The following is a 19,773-nucleotide window of genomic DNA, read 5'->3' as shown; positions in this document are numbered from 1 at the left end:
CTACCTACCTGGATATCCAAACCTGTCAATCAGGCTGACATCCATTGAGGAACACAAAGGACCAAAACACAATGCTACCTCTGCAGTTCTAGCTCCAGAACCTGCAGTTCAAGGTTTTCTGCACTGGCCCCTCCAATTATTTAACACATTCCTGTTCCAGAGCATAGTGTTGTACAATAGCATTAACTTTACAACTTCCTTAGTAATTCACCAACAAATATTTACACATTTCTGACAACTTAATTATCAGTGCACTCTTCCTAGTTAAACCATGACGATCGCCAGAGGGGAAATGACATAACATACCGTATGATTCAGACCTAGTCTCAGTTTGTTCTGTCAAAGCAATCAATTCAGAGATGGGTACAAGTTCTCCCATTGTGTAGTACTGCTGCCAACTTCTCACATACTTAAAAAGCGAACCTACATATTGTTGTGTTAGTCAGTCCCTTCTGTGTGGTTTGTGCCTTGATGTTTATCTACTTGTAAGAGGGAAAATAACACAACAAAGACCAAAAGCTGCTAGGAGATATACGCAAATTAGTGGTGCATATGAACAATTTTATTGAGTGAACATTCGATTGTGCAAGGGATTGGACTGGATTCGCATGTAGTGCAACATTTGCATGCCTGGGGATTAGAAACGGCGGCCTGAAGTTTTGCAAATTTGGTGGTGGAAGCTAAGGTCCTGTTGTCTTGCCCCTGAATCCATCACCTATGGTTAATGTGGAAAAGGGGAAGATCATGTTTGACAAATACGAACTGTCAAAAGTATCAAAAGCAACTGTTAAAATTGTCTCAAGTAACTGTCAAGCTCCAAAGGTATTTAAAGATCCCCCCCTCCTCCGATTTCAACTATTTGGAAAAATTCTCTCTGATGTGTTAAAAAAATTGTCTGCTACTTTTCTTTGTCTGATGATATTAGTCAAGGGCTACCACTGCTGCATTGATGTGGCATGACTACTATCACAGTCTTTCATTATCCCACTTGTACGCCTGCCATTTCACAGCTTGCTTAACAGCTCCAACTATTTACAGACTCTTTGATATCTAACTATCAATACCAATGATTCTTATAAGGGATTAAGCACTTAAATGAAATGTTTTGTTTTACTTTAAGAGATTACATAGTTGAAGGAATGTAAATGTAATTTATGAATTTTTTTTGTAAGTGTCAGTTCTTTTCTTAAATTATGTCTACAATAGACACTTAAGAGTTTAGCTTTTGTCTTGTCGTGGGTTCTGAGGAATACCTTTGGTGGACGCTATACGAGTAGGTATGGTAAGTGCAATGATTAAGTATGGTGTGTGTGGGGGGGCATAGGATGGCATAAGATGGTATTAAATTGGCATGGGGATATAAAGAGTCAATGGGGTGGGTAAAATGACATAGATTGGCATCGGGACTATAAACAGGCTTGAGGGGTGATTAGGGGAGAATAGATTGGCATAGGGGCTATAATGGACCTGGAGTTGGATGAGGGAAATGAGATGGTATCATGTTGGCATGGATGATTCATAGGAAGGTTGTGTGTGTGGGGATGTTGAGGACAAGTGAGGGGTGAAGGCTGGAGTGATGTCCTATGTATATTGTTCCTTTAAAAAATTTTCAATGGACTGCCAAGTTCCGTGGCTGGCCTTCACCCAGCCCTCTTCTATATCCAATAGTCGTCACACTCCTTCCGGGGTTGCCTGGACCAACTCTGAGAGAGTGTGGCTCCCCTGGAACAAAAATACCAATATCTGGAGCACTCTCTTCCAGGTTAGGTTTGCAAATTCAGGAAATATCCCGACTCAGTACTCCCTGTGCAAATGGAAAGTCTGGGCCATTGACGTCTTTTTACTTGTCATCTATTAAGGGATTCTTTATAATCCTCCATGGTCTCTTCCTTATTCCATCTCAGGTGTGTTTATACTGTTTTTTGCAGGAATTCTATTAACGCTGCAAAATGAGATCGCCCTAAGTCATCTGCACATGTTTTCACAGCTGACATTTTATCATTGGGTCATGCAAGTTATAATCATTGAATGAAGGCCATTACATAACGGCACACTTAAAAGCACAGATGTTAAACCATCTAATTTTCATGCAGCTTGTCTGTATTTTGGGGATTTGAATTACAAAATCCTGAATAAATTGTCACGCCTCACTGGGTTAGCATTTGAGGAATCAAGGCCTGCTATTCCTGGAACATCACAAAAGTTAACAATCTCATCAAGGGGGGAGATGATGGCCCAGTGGTATTATCAGTGGACTATTAACCCAGAGACCCACAAAATGTTCTGGGGAGATAGTAGGAACTGCCGATGCTGGATTATCTGAGATAACAAAATTTTCTGAAGAAGGGTCTCGACCCGAAACGTCAGCTTTCCTGCTCCTCTGGTGCTGCTTGGCCTGCTGTGATCATCCAGCTCTACACCTTGTTATCTCAAATGTTCTGGGGACCTGGGTTTGAATCTTGCCATAGCAGATGGTGGAATTAAGTCCTAACTAACTAACGATGACCTTGAGTCCATTGTCAATCATCAGGGAAAACAATAAATACTGGCCTAGCCAGTGACACCCTCATTCCACAAATGAATTTTTTAAAAAAACAAAAATTCCCCAATTTACCTTTCTTTGAAGACCCAGTTTAACAGAAAGTGCTGGCCAGATTTTAGTACTTTACACAAATTACAATCTATTACAAATAAAAAGATTCTAACTACAGGTAAACAACTTTGAACCATTGATATATAACTCTACTTCTTACAATACTAACTTCCCCTTCACACACATACAGGCAGATATACAGAGAAAGTTTGGCAAGGCAAACCAATGGCCCTTGTGCCCAGAGATGATCTTGTTGTCTGGCCAGGACCTGCTGGGCATGAATCTCTCTCTCTCTCGAAGTGTTTTCACTTCCTTGAAAAAGAACAACTGGTTCACTCATTCAAAAGCTTAACGGTTTAAAGGCACAGATTGTACCAGCTGCTGAGGACAAATCAAACTGTCACTTTTCAGACTTTTGGATGGGACAGAGGTATTTCTCCCTGCAGGTGAGCCCTGTCTAAAGAATATGGAAATCTGGAAAGTTGAAGACCCAAACATGCTGGTCCTAATGACACAGTGCTGTCACTGCAATCCCCAGTGCATACTCCATATGGTCCTAAATTTATGACGATTTAGTCACAGAACTGCAAAGTAAGTTGCTTTAAGATCAAAAAGTAACATTTATTGTAGAAACAGAGCAAAATATCAATGAATCCAAAATCAAAGCCCTCCTTCCTCAAGGGCTTCATAATCATCACATAGAGGATCCCAGAATGGTCAGTAACTCACCTGTTTCCTCATTCAACCTGAAAACCTGTCCCAGTGAAATTATCACAGGCTTACCTGCCACATCATGCTGCTGCCCTGGAGTCTTCCTCAACACCCCCTCCCTCATCATCACCGTCATCCACCCCTCAATCACCAACTCTCTACTCCACTACTTTATAACCCAACGTCCTTCTGTCATCACCCGCTTCTCCCCACTACCTCTGACAGTCTAAATATAACAATCCTCCTCTCCTCTGTGCACTGTTGAGCCTCCTCCTATTAACTTGGAACCAATTACTATAACAATCTACATGCCTGCACTCTCCCCATCCCCACTTTGACCCTAACCCTTTATCGAGGCCACATGCTCCGAAATCCAACCAGATGTCCCTCCCTCACTTTAATAGCATTGACCTCCCTCCTATGATCCTGGAACTCACAGCCTACCTAGCCCCTCCCTGTCACTACAGCAGTGGTGTCATATCACCCTGGGTTTAATCTTCAGGACCCCTCAATCGACACCAGTGACTGTACCCTTAAGTTTCAGCCTAGCCCCAAACCCCACCCCCTCACCCTTCCCTCCAAAACTTTCTACCCACTTCTTCAGCGCAAATTGCATGACCATAACATCCTCGCTGCCTGGCCCACAAAGCATAGCCAGCTCCATGTAGGGCCCAAAAACTGGCATTCAGGGCTTTAAGTGGCCTGCTGTGCTCAGGTTGGAGGCAGGGTGAATGCCCTTGGTTTAGAGTCTGGGGTGATCAAAAGCAACATGGAGGCCTACGGTATGTTTCCCCATCTATGTCTCCATACACACTACGCTCTTGGCATTGCCAGCTGCGTTTGGACATTTTCAGGGGGTTCTCACATCTGATCTCCTGTTCCAATTGTTCCACTAGTTAAATAGCCTTCTTATCATATCCAACATTTTTCCACTCAATAATCACATGCCTTCACGAATTGATGAAATAAAACCTTTTGCTGAGCAGCCCTCTGACTTCCCTCTTGAGGCTTTGGATTGGGACTTTGCATGTCATGTTACTCTTTCAATCCTGGAGACTCCAGGACAATTTTAAACCCATCTGGTTCACTAATGTTCTTTAGGGAAGGAAACTACCATCCTTACCCACTCATGTGGCTCCAGACCCACAGCAATGTGGTTGACTCATAACGGCCCCCTGGGCAATTAGGGATGGGTAATAAATGCTGGTCTAGTCAGCGAAACCTTCATTCCATGAATGAATAAAAAAATCCTTGAGGGCTGACAACTGTTTACTCCCCTCCTGCCTTCCCTGGTGACACTGCCTCGCTTGATCAGGCTCCTTAATTGGGAAGGGGAACTTAATTCTAGCGATCTATTCTTCTAATAAGCATGCATGAAATGCAAAAGGGTTTTCCACTGATTGCTGCTTGGAGGCTCAACACACCTTCAAAATACAGCAAACTTTGTTGTGTGAATTTTGACTTCCTGCCCAATTAAGTTCTCCAACGCAACTTTCTTCCTGCTCCCCGGAGCAAATACCACTTGTTGAGCCTGAAAGTATCAAAGTATCAAAAGCACAGTTTGGAGTTTTGGTGGCAGTAGCAATGTCCTGAGGGGAGTGTTGTATAATTATATACCTCATAGCAATGCCAAGATGGCACTAGTTGTAACATATATGAGACGCTTCTTGGCAAGAGTTTTGAAATCTCTCTGCAATCACAAAATGTCCTGCTTATCACTCATCTTCTGATAGCTTCTGTAGTCTCTATCTCTTTTGTCCTGAGTCCACAGTCAGATGTAATCAATCAAGTGCAGTGAGCGTAGATCAGTTAACAGATTCTCACAGTAGAATACCAAACAATTGAGCAGGTGGAGATGGGTTTTCAAGGTTGAGGGCTGGTTGTGATGCTTAAATCGATTTGTAAAATAACCTCCAGTCTTTTCAGCCAGCTGCCTGTGAGAGGTAAAACACATAGTGACATGATTGTGAATTGTTTCTCGTTCAATTTTGCAGCAGCAAAGTGTTTTTTGTATTGGTGGAAAGCTTTAATCTCAGTTATTATTATTATTGCCTTCCAAGCAAAATAATTTTTTTCCTGTAAGATAACTCATTATCAATATTTCACTCCACTAAGGGTAGATAAATCAGAAAACTGGGAATACTGTGAAATGAAAGGAATTTGCATTGTTATGATGCTGACTATGCAATTTTTAAAAATTTAAATCTCATCTGTATTATGTACAGAATGGAAATCCTTTTCCCATCTGAAATTTGTAACTCAGTGAGGTGTACAAAAAGAAAAGAGGTAGGTTGTAAATGCAATACCATGTGAATTCACAAGTTAACTTCACTGATGTGGTAAAGCCCCTTTGGAGTTCAAGTCAACAACACTTGGAGTAATAATTTCAACTTCCTAAAGCTATCAAGCAAGCCATGGTGCATCATTTGTGGCAAAGATAGAGTTGTTTATCCAGTATCACAATGACACCACCCACAAACTGGAGGAGCAGCACCTCATTCTGCCTTGGAAGCCTACAGCCCGATAGCCTAAATATGAAATTCACCAGTTTTAAAATCTGCCCCCCCAGCCTCATCCCATGACCAACCCTTCCTCTCATCCCTGCCTCCTTGACCTGACACAACCTGTCCATCTTCTCTCCCACCTATCCACCCCACCTTTCCCACTAACCTATCCCCACCAGTCTCCACCAGCGCTCACCTATCATCATCCCACCTACCTTCCCCAGCCCCACCCTTCCTCTCTCTATTTCTCAGCCCCCTTCCCCCTCACCATTTCTGAAGAAGGGTCCCGACCTGAAACGTCAACTTTCCTGCTCCTCTAATGCTGCCTGGCCTGCTGTGTTCCTCCAGCTCCACACTGTGTTATCCCTGACTCCAGCGTCTGCAGTTCTTGCTATCTCAGACCAAAAAATCGCCTGGTTATAACCACTTTGGACACATCTCAAATGTCACAGACTTTTTAACCATTCTATCTCTGCTATTGTTAAAAATGTGTTTGCCACTCTCCTAAATCTATATCCTTCACCCCCAGTTTCTGAGCAGGTCATTGACACACACTGACCTCTCTGAATTTATATTAATCTTGATCAAGCAAGAATTCAGTTTATCGATTCTGTTGATTTTTAAATAGCTCTGTCAGGTTTCCCATGCCTACTTTCTTTTCAACATCAACATCAATCTACTTCCCTTAACCTTCAGCTTCATAGTTCAATCCCAATCCCATTTATCACCTCTCTTGACTTTCTGTGCACTCCCTCCAAGACCGGGGATATTTCCTCCTGTGATTTAGTACCTGGAGTAGTACAGCAAAGCAAAGGTGGATAGGAAACAGTGCTTAGTGGAATCTAATTATCACGTCTTGAGAAATATGCTGCCTCACTCAAGCCATATATCCTAATGAATGACTGTATTTGCTTTGAATACAAAACAAACATTTGCTTAAAACCTATGGAATGCATCACCTAGAAAGGTGTTGGAGGCAGGTTCAATTGAGGCATCAAGAGAGCATTGATGATTATTTGGATAGAAACAGAGTACACAGTTATGGGAATAGGGTAGGAGATTGCGCTAGGTAATGAAACAAAAACAGAAATCACTGGAAAAGCTCACTGGCAGCATCTGTGGAGAGAAATCAGAGTTAATGTTTTGGGTCCAGTGACCCGCCTTCAGAACTGTTTGTAGTCAGGAAAAAGTTGATTATTATGCAGAATATAAGGTGGTGGGAGAGGGTAAAGAATAAACGATAGGTGGAGGTAGAGTCCAAAGAGAGAGAAGAACAGTTGGACAGACAAAGGGGTGGATAATGATCAGCCTGGAAGAACGAATGTGAACTAATGGGGACAATTAGTGGCTAACTAATTAGTGTGTAATAGCAGACCATGCTATAACAAGGCCTGGTGTGCGGGGGTTGAGGTAAGAATATGAGAGAAAATGTCTCAAGCCCTAAAACTGTTGAACTTGATATTGAGTCCAAAAGGCTGTAGAGTCCACAAACGGAAAATGAGGTGCTGTTCTTATAGCTTGCGCTGAGCTGTGCTGGTGCACTGCAGCAAGCCTGATACAGACATGTTGGTTGGGCAAAAAGGTGATGCGTTGAAGTGGCAGCTAGCTGGAAGCCCAGGGTCTTTTTTGTGGATAGAACGTGGGTGTTCTGCGAAGTGGTCACCTGGTCCATGGCACTAGGTAATGATACTAGCTTGAAGAGCAGTGCAGGCATGATGGGATGAATGGCCTCTTCTTGCACTAGAATACTTCTATGATCACTCTCTGTGCTGGTTGTTGCAGATTGTTCCTATTAATTTTGTACTCTCAATGTTTTCTTTAATAATTTCATGATTTTACATCTTTCTATGTTAAAATAAGCCTACGTCTTGGTCCAGCAATGTTGTGGTAATGTTACTGGACCAGAAATTCAGAACCCAGGCTAATGGTTTTGTGGGATATGAGTTTGATTCCCACCATGCACATGATGAAATATGAATTCAATAAAATTTGGAATAAACAGCTGTCTTAACGGTAATTGTGTCACTATCAATTGTGGTGAAAACCCATCTGGTTGGCTAATGTCCTTTAGGGAAGGAAATCTGCCATCCTTACCTGGTCTGGCCTTCAAGTGACTCCAAACCTGTGACAATGTGCAAAACCAAAAGCAGAAATTGCTGGAAAATCTGTGGAGAGAAATCAGAGTTAACGTTTCGGGTCCAGTGACCCTTCCTCAGAACTGATAGTAGCTAGGAAAAATATTGGTTTTTACGCAAAAGATAGGGTGGGGAGAGGGGGTAAGGAGTAAATAATAGGTGGAGAAACAATGCAGTTGGTTTTTAACTATCCCCAGGCAATTAGTGATGGGCAATAAATGCTGGCCTAGCCTGCAATTCCCACATCCCATGAATGAATACAACCAAACCTTCCCAGATCACCGAAGGTGGTCCATTATTGACCTTTATATAACTCTTCCCAACGGCACTGACAAATGTGAAAAGCTTTGTTGTTGCCGCATCTCCTCAACTCATTAATAAATGTTGAAAACTGCAATGCCCTCAGAACATATCCTTCACTTAACTGTTCAATCAATTAGCTATGTATCTCAAAGATTTCACTTATGCAAATGTGCACCACAGAAACCTCTTCGGAGCTCTGCAAGTGGTGTCTGCAGAAACGAAGGGTTTCCAAGTACACTGGATCCTTCTTTATCTTCCACAGCACACAAAATGATATATTTATTTTCCTAAACAAAAACAGAACTATCTGGAGAAACTCAGCAGGTCTGGCAGCATCTCTGGGGAGGAAGCAGAATTAATGTTTTGAGTCCAATGACTCTTCATCAGAACTGGACAGCTTCTTTTTTCTTTCAGATCTCCAGTATCCGCAGTTCTTTGACATTAAACACCATCCATTTAAAGTAGAGATAACACAGTGTGGAGCTGGAGGAACACAGCAGGCCAGGCAGCATCAGAGGAACAGGGAAGTTGACGTTTCAGGTCAGGACCCTTCTTCAGAAACCCATTTAAAATAGCTGTTAAAGGTCAGCAAGGCTATATCCACTGTCAGGAGTATGGTTCCTAAAGGCTAGAAAAAATAATTTTACATGAGGGAAATAAGAGAAAGGGGGAGAAAAACCAATTCAGAATTTACTTCTATTTGCATTTGCTCTCTGACTCTTCTCCCATGTGTCTGTAACATCCGAAACACTATATACCATAGTACTACTGAACCATGGGGTAGCTCTCTCATGAGTGAGAGAAAGAGAGAGAACTGGTAGTGGCTTAACCTGAGTGTCACCACACCTCAGGCAAGGGGTGAAGTTGAACATGAGGGTCTTTTATGGTAACCTCAGCTAGTGTGGAATCTAAAACCATGCTGTTGGTATTTCTCTACATGATAAACCAGCTGTCCAACCAACTGAGCTACCCAAGCTCAGCCAATTTTTGTGATGGGATGTGGATGTCGCTGGCCGGCCAGGGTTAATTGCCCATCCCTAATTGCCCTTGAGAAGGTGGTGGTGAACTGCCTTCTTGAACTACCACAATCCATATGTTGTAGGTAGACTCACAATGCCGTTAGGGAGGGAATTCCAGGATTTTAACCCAGCGACACAGCGAAGGAACAGCAATATACTTCCTAGTCAGGAAGGTGAGTGGCTTAGAGGGGAACTTGAAGGTGGTGGTATTCCCATGCATCTGCTGCCCTTGACATTTTAGATGGAAATGGTCGTGGGTTTAGAAGGTACTATCTAAGGATCTTTGGTGAATTTCTGCAGTTCATCTTGTAGATAGTACACACTGTGCTGCCGAGCGTCGGTAGTGGAGGGAGTGGATGTTTGCAGATGTGCGGCAAACCAAGTAGGCTACTTTGTCCAGGATGGTGTCAAGCTTCTTAAGTATTGTTGGGGCTGCACCCAACCACCCAGGCAGTGGGGAATACTCCATCGCACTCCTGACTTGTGATTTGTAGATGGTGGATAGGCTTTGGGGAGTCAGGAGGCGAGTTACTTGCTGCAGTCTATTGAAGCAGCAACACACAAGGTAAAACGTTGCTTGATTGACAGCTAATTCCCTTGGGTCGGTTTTATCTATTGATCAATATTCATTTGCACAAGATAATGAGGTGGCAAATACTTGTAGTTTCTGTTATTGAAACATTAAGGATCTGGATGATTAACACTTTTATAGGACTGTAGTAAAAGCAGAATTTTTTTTAATGTTGAAAAGATTTTCATGCATGTCACGATAGGAGTCATTGATTCTGTACAGAGTGTAAACTGGATTAATGAAAGTAGAGGTGCCATAGGTTGGCATGGAGGGTATGCGTTACCTGGGATTAGGTAGAGTCATAAAGTCACACATGAAAGCAAATTATTCAGTCCAACCAGTCCAAACTGACCATAATCCCAAATTAAACTCGTCCCACCTGCCTGCGCTTGACCCATATCCCTCCAAACATTTCTTATTCATGTACTTATCCAAATGTTTTTTAAGCACTGTTACTGTACCTGCATCCACCACTTCCTCTGGAAGTTCATTCCACACACAAATCACTCTCAGTGTAAAAAAAGTTGCGCCTCATGGCTTTTTAAAATCTTTCTCCTCTCACCATAAAAATATGCCCCCTAGTCTTGAAATTCCCACCCTAGGGAAAGTACAGCTGCCATTCACCTTATCTATACCCCTCATGATTTTATAAACCTCAACAAGGTCACCCCTCAACCTCTTATGCTTCAGTGAAAAAAGTCCCAGCCTATCCAGCCTCTCCTTTTAACTCAACCCCCCATTCCTGGTAACATTGTGGTAAAACTCATCTCCAGCGTAATAATATCCTTCCCTAACAGAGTGACGAGAACTGGACACAGTACTCCAAAAGAGGCCTCATCAACATCTTGTACAACCTCAACATAACATCCCAACTTCTATACTCAAAAGTCTGAGCAGGAAAGGCAAGAGTGCTAAATGCCTCTTGTTGACACTATCTGATGCAAACTTCAAAGAATCATGTATCTGAATCTCTAGGTCTCTCTGCTTTATAACAGCTGAGATGGAGGGGAACAGGTTGGCATGGTGTGTATTGGTGACCACGAGAGGTGGGTGTAGGAGTAAAGATTGGCATGAAGTATGTGAGATGCCATTGAGGATGGGTTGAGGTACAAAAGTTGGTTAAAAGGAGCCATCGGTGAATGGAGGAGCGTGTGTTGGCATGGATGGGACAAGGGGAGCATGCGTGGAATGTGAGGGGTGAGGGACAGATGGCCTAACATGAAATAAGACACCTGGGATAAAGTCTTTTAACCAGCCCATTTTGCTCATTGGCAGCGCCTATGGGTGCCTTTAAATTGCTTCCAGGAACAGTGGTCATGACTCTAGTTACATAGGAATGAAAATAACACCTTTGCAGGCATTTTCTCTCCAGGTCGGAGTGCTGACTCAGGAAATTTCCTAACTCCCATTCCCAGCATCTAAGATCTAAATTCCAACCATTGAGAACCATTGCTGGCCTGACTCTATGTTTACAAATCAATGTTAACAAGCAGCCCAAACAAGAGAAAACTCTCTTTCAAAACACCCATAGCAGCATGACTTAGCAGTTACTAAGGTTTTGCAGGCAAATGAAACACAATAAGACCTTTTTGCTGAGATGAGTAGCCGGTGTCATTGAGACCCACTGTGACTCTTCCAAACTCTAAAAGGGAAGCAGCCACAAAAATCATAGGTGTGTAGTCAATCGCTCATTTTTCTGATTCAGTTGCATAGAACGTTCATAGAGGTCTCGCCAAGAATTTGAAGTACTGTGGCCTCTACATTGGTCTCTCCCATGGTGCCATATGCCAGTGCAGCCTTGCACACAAAGAATGCTAATATTGGTGAGAAACGCACGTAAAAAAAGGAGCAAAAGGATGATACTGAGGCCATCATGGTCACTCCTCAATTTGGCATCACTTTCGTTTGCACATTTTTCAGTAGGAATGACTAGATAGACATCAGGATTGGAAATGCCTCCCAATTCATTTCCCTGCTGAGGTTGAGTAAATGATGGCATTAATAGAACCTTTATTGCTCCTTTATACATAAAATCTTTTTCCATAGATCAATGAAACGAGTATAAATCATACAATACCCCAAGAATCTTGAAACCTCGCTTTGACCTATGTGAAGGATAGCAATGCTAGAGCTCAGAATGGTGCCAATTAGTGCCAGGGCGACACGGTGGCTCAGTGGTTAGCACTGCTGCCTCACTACGCCAGGGGCCCAGGCTCGATTCCACCCTCAGGCGACTGTCTGTGTGGAGTTTGCGTATTTTCTCTGTGCCTATGTGGGTTTGCTCCAGATTCCTTCAACAGTCAAAAGATATCCAGCTTAGGTGGATTGGCCATGCTAAATTGCCCACAGTGTTCAGGGATGACGAGGCTAGGTGGATTAGTGATGGGGAAATGCGGGGTTACAGGGATAGGGGTGGGTCAGGGTGGATGCTCTTCAGAGGGTGGGTGTAGACTTGATGGGCTGAATGGCCTGCTTCCACGCTGTAGGGTTCTATGATTCTAGCACACGTTCTCATGAGCTAGTGCACGTTTTCATGGAAGCATAAATCTAAGCCATTGATTTTAATGCCAGTTACATGTGGATGTGACGAGATTGACTACCTCCCTAACCTACCCAGGACTACAATAGGTTCCTGAATCTAGCAAGACACTCAGTTCATGAGCAACTAAGGATGGCCAATCAATGCCAACGCTGTCCACTTTCTATTCAAGAATAGTAAAAAAGCGTGAAGTCTGGCGTGATTTTTACCTTCATTTGTGCTGCTCACCCGCACTCCTCACTCAAAACAGGCAAGGAACAGAAGCGAACTGGGGAGCATGGAAGCAAATACTGGCAGCAGGAGGTTGGCACCAAAGGAAATGTTGCAGCTGAGCAAAATAGATAGATCACGGTGAGGGAATTTGGGTAGAATCTCACCGGAAGGAAATAGGAGGGTGACCAGTTCAGGGAGGCATGAACTTTCCTCTTTCTCTTAGCCTTTGAGGAAAGGTCAGGGTGGAGGGGTTCTGAGAGGAAATTCTCAACTTGGGAACGCAGACAATGGAAGGCTCACCTAGCAACAGCAGAGCTGTCATGATTTGGAGGGCAGAAGAAGCCCGAATTAGAATAGCACAGATGTCTCGGAGGGTTTTCGGCTGGAGGAGATCACCAAGATGCAGATGGAGCAAGACCATGGAAGAATTGGAAGCCAGGCATGAGGATTTCTCAAGTCAAGACTCGCTTTGAGAGGGAGCTGATGTCACTCAGCGAGGACAGGAATAATAGGGACAGTCACGACACAGGCAGCTGAGCAGCTTAAAAGTCAAAGCAGTGTGATTGCCCCCAGGGATTAGTGGATAATTCACCCAATGGGTTCTAACTGCCCTCCCGACCATTTTCTGCTCCTCGTCAGCAGAATTACATTCATCGCATTCTGCTTGTGATGGCTCAACATCCCTGTCTGTAGTTGGCCACAAGCTGGGAAGAGACTTGTGACTGAAATTTGACAGTACTGCTGTCATTTTCTCAAGAGAGATGTTACGAGTACTGAGCGTGAGAAACCTTTTGAACTGTAACTTTGCCATTAGGCCGTATCGTTGTAGCCAGGATTAATATTCGCTCACAAGTTCATCAAAATGCAATTTTTTTTTCGAAGCAGACAACAAGCAAAAATCCAGTTAGTGATTGTTAAAAGGTGATTTCATGGGACTCAGATGAACACAGGATTCTGAGACTGTCAGGCATCTTAAGGCCTAAGGGTGGAATCTTCACATCCTCCGAACAACATAGGCCAAGGCTAGAGAGTTGGAAAAAACTCATGAGAAGAACAGCAAGAAGCTTCTCAAAACCAAGAGAAATACATCCCATTTTCCAATCAAGAATGGTGATTGGTTTCTCCCCAGAGAGTAGCGAAAGGCCTATTAGCATGCACTAGCATTCTTTCATTACATCTCATCTCGTGTCATTGCCTGACAGAACAGTCTGAGTGGGTACCTGGCAACTCCAGCTCACAGCTTGCTCCCTTCACCTCAGGTACACTGCATGGGCAGAGACCATACCCCCCCATCCAAAAACGGTCTCCAGATCCTCAGTGGCAGAGAGGGGTGCCAAAATGCCTCAGCCCAACATTTCCAGGGCAATTGACAGAAACTATACAGGGTAGCTGGTGGTCAGGCATAGGTCGGCTTCAAAGATAAACATCTGGGATCTTGGAAAGTCCCAAGGTCCCAGTACTTCTATCTGTGGTGAGTAGGAGAATACGCTTGTTTGTAAACTGCCTCACCGCATACAAGATGCGTCTCTCCAACTGATTAAACTTCCAAAAGCTCAGTGTAATTGTCATCCCCACTCCTCTTTCTGTCCGTTCTCCTAACCAACATGAAATTGCCCATTCATGCTCTCCTTTTTTCTGTGATCTTCTCTCGCTGCCAATGGAGTGCCATGTCTGGTCTCTCCTTAATGCCAAACCTGCCTAATTTCCTCAACCCTCTTCCAAAACCAAAAAAGTATTGAATATTCTCTTGAATATCAACAATGAAGACTGAATGGGAAATTGATGCCAAGACTTTTCCATCAGTCTGGAAAATCACTCATCCAGCTTTTGGCTTCAGGATACAGGGTCAAACGTTCCCTTGATCAGCTAATGTTAAGAAGATGGCAGTCCTTAAATAGCTCTTGGCTGATATAGTTATGATCCTTCACAATATGGATCAGATAACTCCATTTCCACTTACCATCTGCAACTTCTGTGTTGGCCATCGGACAGAGCTGGAACTGACAATTTGAACTCTATAGAGATTACCTTTTTTGGTCACGTTTCTTTTAGCCTATTCATGTAACAAATTTAAGAAATGGTTATAAGCTCATGAAATCCAATCTTCCTTTTTTCCTGAACTTAGCAGGAGCAGATTGACTGATTACAGCTAAGCAAGTAGCCTACTTGGTTTGAACAATGCTCAGAATTTATTTGCTTGTTTTAAGCATCTTTAAATACTTTGTATCAGCAGAACATTGCACTTGCAGATTTTTCCACATAAATTCAGAGCTTACATCAGTTTTGGCAAATTTCCTGAGCAGGTGGAAAATGTGCTGAATAACTTGGCATGTCGGTGAACAGTTGATGACTCAGAAACATGCTTGAGGTGTTTCATTGTGACACACTCGTTTTATATATGGTGGGCTATTAGTGCTGGGGAATGGAAGTTGGGTCCAATTTTAGTCAGCACCCAATACCCCACTCCGAATATTGCGCACAGTTCTGGTCATCACACTACCAGAAGGATGTGGATACTTTGGAGAGAAAAGGTTTACCACAGTGTTGCCTGGTACGGGGGATTTTAGCAATGAAGAAAGGTCGGTTAGACTGGGTTTGTTTTCATTGGAATGCAGGAGGTTGAGGGTTGAGCTGAAAGAAGTTTATAGGATTGTGAATGGCATGGATAGAGTGGAAAGTATGAGGCTTTTTTCCCAGGGTGGGGGTCAGTCACTAGGGGATGCAGTCAAGCTATGTTCAATGAACTGAAATCACCTTTAGGGGCAAAGTGTTAATCTGGGTACAGTGTTTGTTACCCATCCATATTTGCCCAGAGGGCAATTAATTTGATTCGATTGATTGTCATGAATACAGTGAAAAGCTTTGTTTATGAGCAGTACAGGCAGGCCATAGTAAGCATTTACATATAGACCATAGGGTAAAAAAAAAACTTAGACAGAGTCTTCCAGATTGCTGATGTACAGCCAAGACCCCACTGCAATGCTTTTGGAATGTGTGGAGCTACTTGTTTCGTAGATTTTGGCCTTGCCTGTGCTTTACAGTCTGACAGACGCCCAGCTAATTGAAAGGATTTGAAAAATAAGTGGATAAGGGATTGAAACATTAAGTGGATTATGCAAACCTAAAATGGAAGCTCCACGCTGCCACATTAAGCTGCCGTTTGATCTAATTCAAAAGCAATTCTATGTCTCCTTTTCCCATTAATTCTCCCGGAACGATTGGGCTAACAACATCAATTTGCTGAAGCAAAGAAAAAAAAATTTCAAAATTCTGAAACTGAATATTTTGAGGGAGACATGCTTAGCCGTGTTTTTGTTTTAAAAATCTCTCCGATACAGATTGGAGAATCTGCTCGAAGTGAAACCATGGTTTATGACATTTAAAATAGAGCTTAGAGGGGCTTCACAGTATCCCTTTTAACACTGGCATCTGAACCTGAATTCAATCCAAAATAAAAGCCTGCTCTTTCTGTCAACTGTTTCTGGATCCTATCTGACTCTAGTGTTGTCACCGTCTGCTCCAGTTGCTACTCATTATGGATCCACAGTAAAAGGTTGTCTTAATCTGGCACTGAAATATTGTGTAAAGGCAATAATAAGACAGTCTCCAAGTTACGACAGCATTGGTACAGCTTACATGTCTTTTTTTTTATCCCTGGAGTAGATGAGAAAGAAAGTGAGTCTATTGCACTTGACCTGCCCGGAGTCTTTTTGATGCTGATAAAAAGAACAAAGAAAAATACAGCACAGAAACAGGCCTTTTGGCCCTCCAAGCCTATCTATATCAACAGAGCTGAAGTTGAGAGGGTGGAGATCATCAAGTTCCTAGGAGTAATCGACAACCTGTCCTGGGCTTGCCACGTAGATGCGACAGTCAAGAAGGCACAACAATGCCTCTCCTTTCTCAGGCGGCTCAGGAAGTGTGGCATGTCCATAAAGACCTTCACCAGCTTTTACACATGCACCATCGAAAACATACTGTCCATTTGCATAACAGCCTGGTATAGTAAATGCTCTGCCCAGGACTGTACGAAACTACAGAAGGTGGTGTGCATTACGGAAGCCAATGTTCCATCCACGGACTCCATTTACATGGCTCGCTGCCACAGAAAGGCTGCCAACATCATCAAAGACCTATCGCGCCCATGTTCTCCTACAACTACATTTGCCAGGCAGAAGATACAGAATCTTGAACTCACGCATCAACATGTTCAGAAACAGCTTCTTCCTGGCTGTTATTAGACTGATAAATGGACTCTCTAAGTTAAAATAATGTTGATCATGCTAATGGTGCTCTTGCCTAGTGCACCCCTTGTACGATGTAACCTGTATGCCTCTAATATTTTTTTAAACCAATGATCTGTATGGCCTTGCTTACTTTGATCTGCCTGTACTGCTCGTAAGCAAATCTTTTCACTGTACTTAGGTACACATGACAATAAATCAAATCAAATTAATTGCCCTTTGGGCGATTATGAATGGTAACAAACACTGGACCAGCCAGCGGTGTCCAAATCTCATGAATGAATTTTTAGAACTCCTAGCATCAAAATGTATCAACCTTACCAAAGAAGCAACAGTACTAAAGAGGCAATTGGTGACAGGAACACACCAGTCACATCTGATTTATATAACATCTGGGTCATAGCCAGTATATACTTACTGGTTACATTGCAGCGGATAAAACGCAGACTTCTTTGCACATTAATATTAATAGTCTTCCTGCCCTAACAGCACTGTGGGTAAACATGCACCACATAGACTGCAGTGTTTCAAGAAGGTGACTCATCACCAACTTCTCAAGGACACCTAGGTTGGGTATAAATGCTCACCTGGCCAAGCACGCCTATGTCCCTTGAAAAGATTTCTAAAAATTGTTACTGGTCATTACATTGTGAACTCCTCATATTTCTGGATATGTTTATATCTTTTACTAAAATCTGCAAACAAAAATTCTGCAGAAGGAAATATTTTTAATGCTGGAATCATTCAATTCTGCATATTGAAGAGGTCATTCACATTTTAATATCTTGCCATATTTAAACAGTACTGAAAAGTTTCAAGATGATGCTATTTCCATCAACACTGCTGAGAAACATTGGTCTCTCATTTATTTTTTTCATATTGTCAAGGAGCCAGGACTTTGAAGTCAGTAATATCTGCTCACAGAGTTGCTTTATGCCTACTTTAATAAAGCAGATTTAAATTCTTCTCATGTGAGTTACAATGTCTCATGGCAAATTTTATTTCTTGTGATCATTTATGCTTGGTTGGGGATATGAGAATCAGAGGACAGAATTTCCAGTCCTAGTGCAGCATAAGGACTAAAACTCTCTCTATAATATGAAATGATAAACTGAATAGCCTCATTCTGTGCAGTAAATGTTTCCGAGCGGGCTTTAATCTTGAATATTTTTCTTTGAAATTTGGCTCCTAAAATTAACCAAGGACTTGCCAGACTGAGGCATCGTCAATAATATAATGTGTATGATGGGAATAATTTATTGCAGCAATACATAGAATTTTAGAATTACGATTAGAATTAGATTTTATTGTCACATGTACTCGGGTACAGGAGTACAGTGAAAAGTGTGCAAAGTTGCCATTCTCCAGTGCCATCTTGGTTGTGAAACCAGAATTTTAAAAAGAACAACAGCAGAAATATAAGAAAGCCAAAAGATAAGAAAATCTCCCAGATCTCAAAGTCAAAATTTTATCTCCATAAAGGTGTTTGGAACCACCAATGTAGGTGCTCTGGCCTAGCCAAGGCCTGAAGTGTTGGTCATGTTAATCTGAATTTAATCCAAACATCAAAGGATGAGGGCGATCTGATAGAAATTTGCAAAATTTATGAGAGGCATGGATAGAATGGATAGTTCTTTTTGAGTTTATTTCCCTGGGAGACTTAAATTTAAGGCAAAAGGGGGTAAGTTTAAAGGAGATGTGAGGCAGGTATTTTTCTCAGAGGGTGTAAGTGCCTGGAATGCGCTGTCAAAGGAGATGGTGGAGACAGATACAATAGTAACATTTAAGAGACTTCTTGATAGATGTACGAATAGGTAGGGAATAGAGCGATACAGACCAAGTAAAGGCAAAACACTTTTAGTTTAGAAAGGCATCATGTGCCAACACAGACTTGGTAGGGTGAAGGACGTGTTGCTGTGCTATACTGTTCTTTGTTCTTTTTTCGCAGTAATTGGCAGCCATAAAATTTTAAAGGTTACAATGCTGTCTGTGGTGTGTTATGGTACATTTAAATTAAATTCCTGATAAAGGTTAATATGTTCATTTTGCAAAGGACAAACAGAATAACTATGTCTTTGCTACTTTGTTGGCATTAGGTGCTGCACTGCTAAACTTCATGAGCATCCCATTAATGTACCATTTAACCACTGTGTTTCCTTTGCAGTATTGGATTAATGAGTACACATCCACTCTTGGAATCGGGGTTTTTCATTCTGGTATTGAGGTCTATGGAAGAGGTAAGCTTCAAGAAATCTGCACCCACACCACTTTACTTCCCACCATAGCCAAAGGACTCAAATGAATAAACTTCATTGGATTAATTTAGAAAGGTAATCAAAAACAATTTGTCTTACAATATTGGGTTCAAAAGTAATCTTTCTATCTCCAAGTTTCAAAAATCCTAAGATTATAGTAGCAGAATTAATAAGGACTACTATCTGGCCAGTCCCAGAACATATACTTACATATATTAATATACCTTTCATACTCCTCACTAATGGTGCCAAACAAGTATCCATATTCTTCTATTGTTAAATTTTCAACACCATCCATCTCCACTACCTCTTTCCACTATTATGGCCAGTGTATATGAACAGACATTATGATACTGATTGAGAAGCCTAGGCAGAGATCCAAGATGGAGTCTGCAAGACATAAGTTGAAAAGTGGACATGGTGAAATAAATCATAATTTAATCGGTGACACAAGACATGGCTTCCAGAAACTCAGTGATGCTGCATATGTTCCAGGGAGGATATTTCGGGAGTGAGATATTTATGCCATTAACTCATACAAGGATAAGAGATAACAAGGTGGAGAGCTGGATGAACACAGCAGGCCAAGCAGCATCAGAGGAGCAGGAAGGCTGACATTTCAGGCCTAGACCTTTCTTCAGGCCCGAAACGTCAGCCTTCCTGCTCCTCTGATGCTGCTTGGCCTG

At 42.3% G+C, this 19,773-nt stretch overlaps 1 protein-coding gene across 1 annotated transcript in view; it reads left to right on the top strand.

Annotated features, from left to right (window-relative positions):
- LOC109914244 (deubiquitinase DESI2) overlaps positions 1-19,773 on the top strand; it is a 185,921-nt gene that overhangs the window by 135,068 nt on the left and 31,080 nt on the right. Inside the window, exon 2 of the mRNA XM_048600451.1 lies at positions 18,997-19,069. Within this exon, the coding sequence (XP_048456408.1) occupies positions 18,997-19,069 (73 nt within the window). The remainder of the gene's footprint in view (positions 1-18,996; positions 19,070-19,773) is intronic.

Source organism: Rhincodon typus, chromosome 8 (assembly GCF_021869965.1).
Source record: "Rhincodon typus isolate 14 chromosome 8, sRhiTyp1.1, whole genome shotgun sequence".
Classification (NCBI taxonomy): domain Eukaryota; kingdom Metazoa; phylum Chordata; class Chondrichthyes; order Orectolobiformes; family Rhincodontidae; genus Rhincodon; species Rhincodon typus.
The sequence above is the reverse complement of the archived record's forward strand: the minus strand, read 5'-3'. Positions and strand labels throughout refer to the sequence as shown.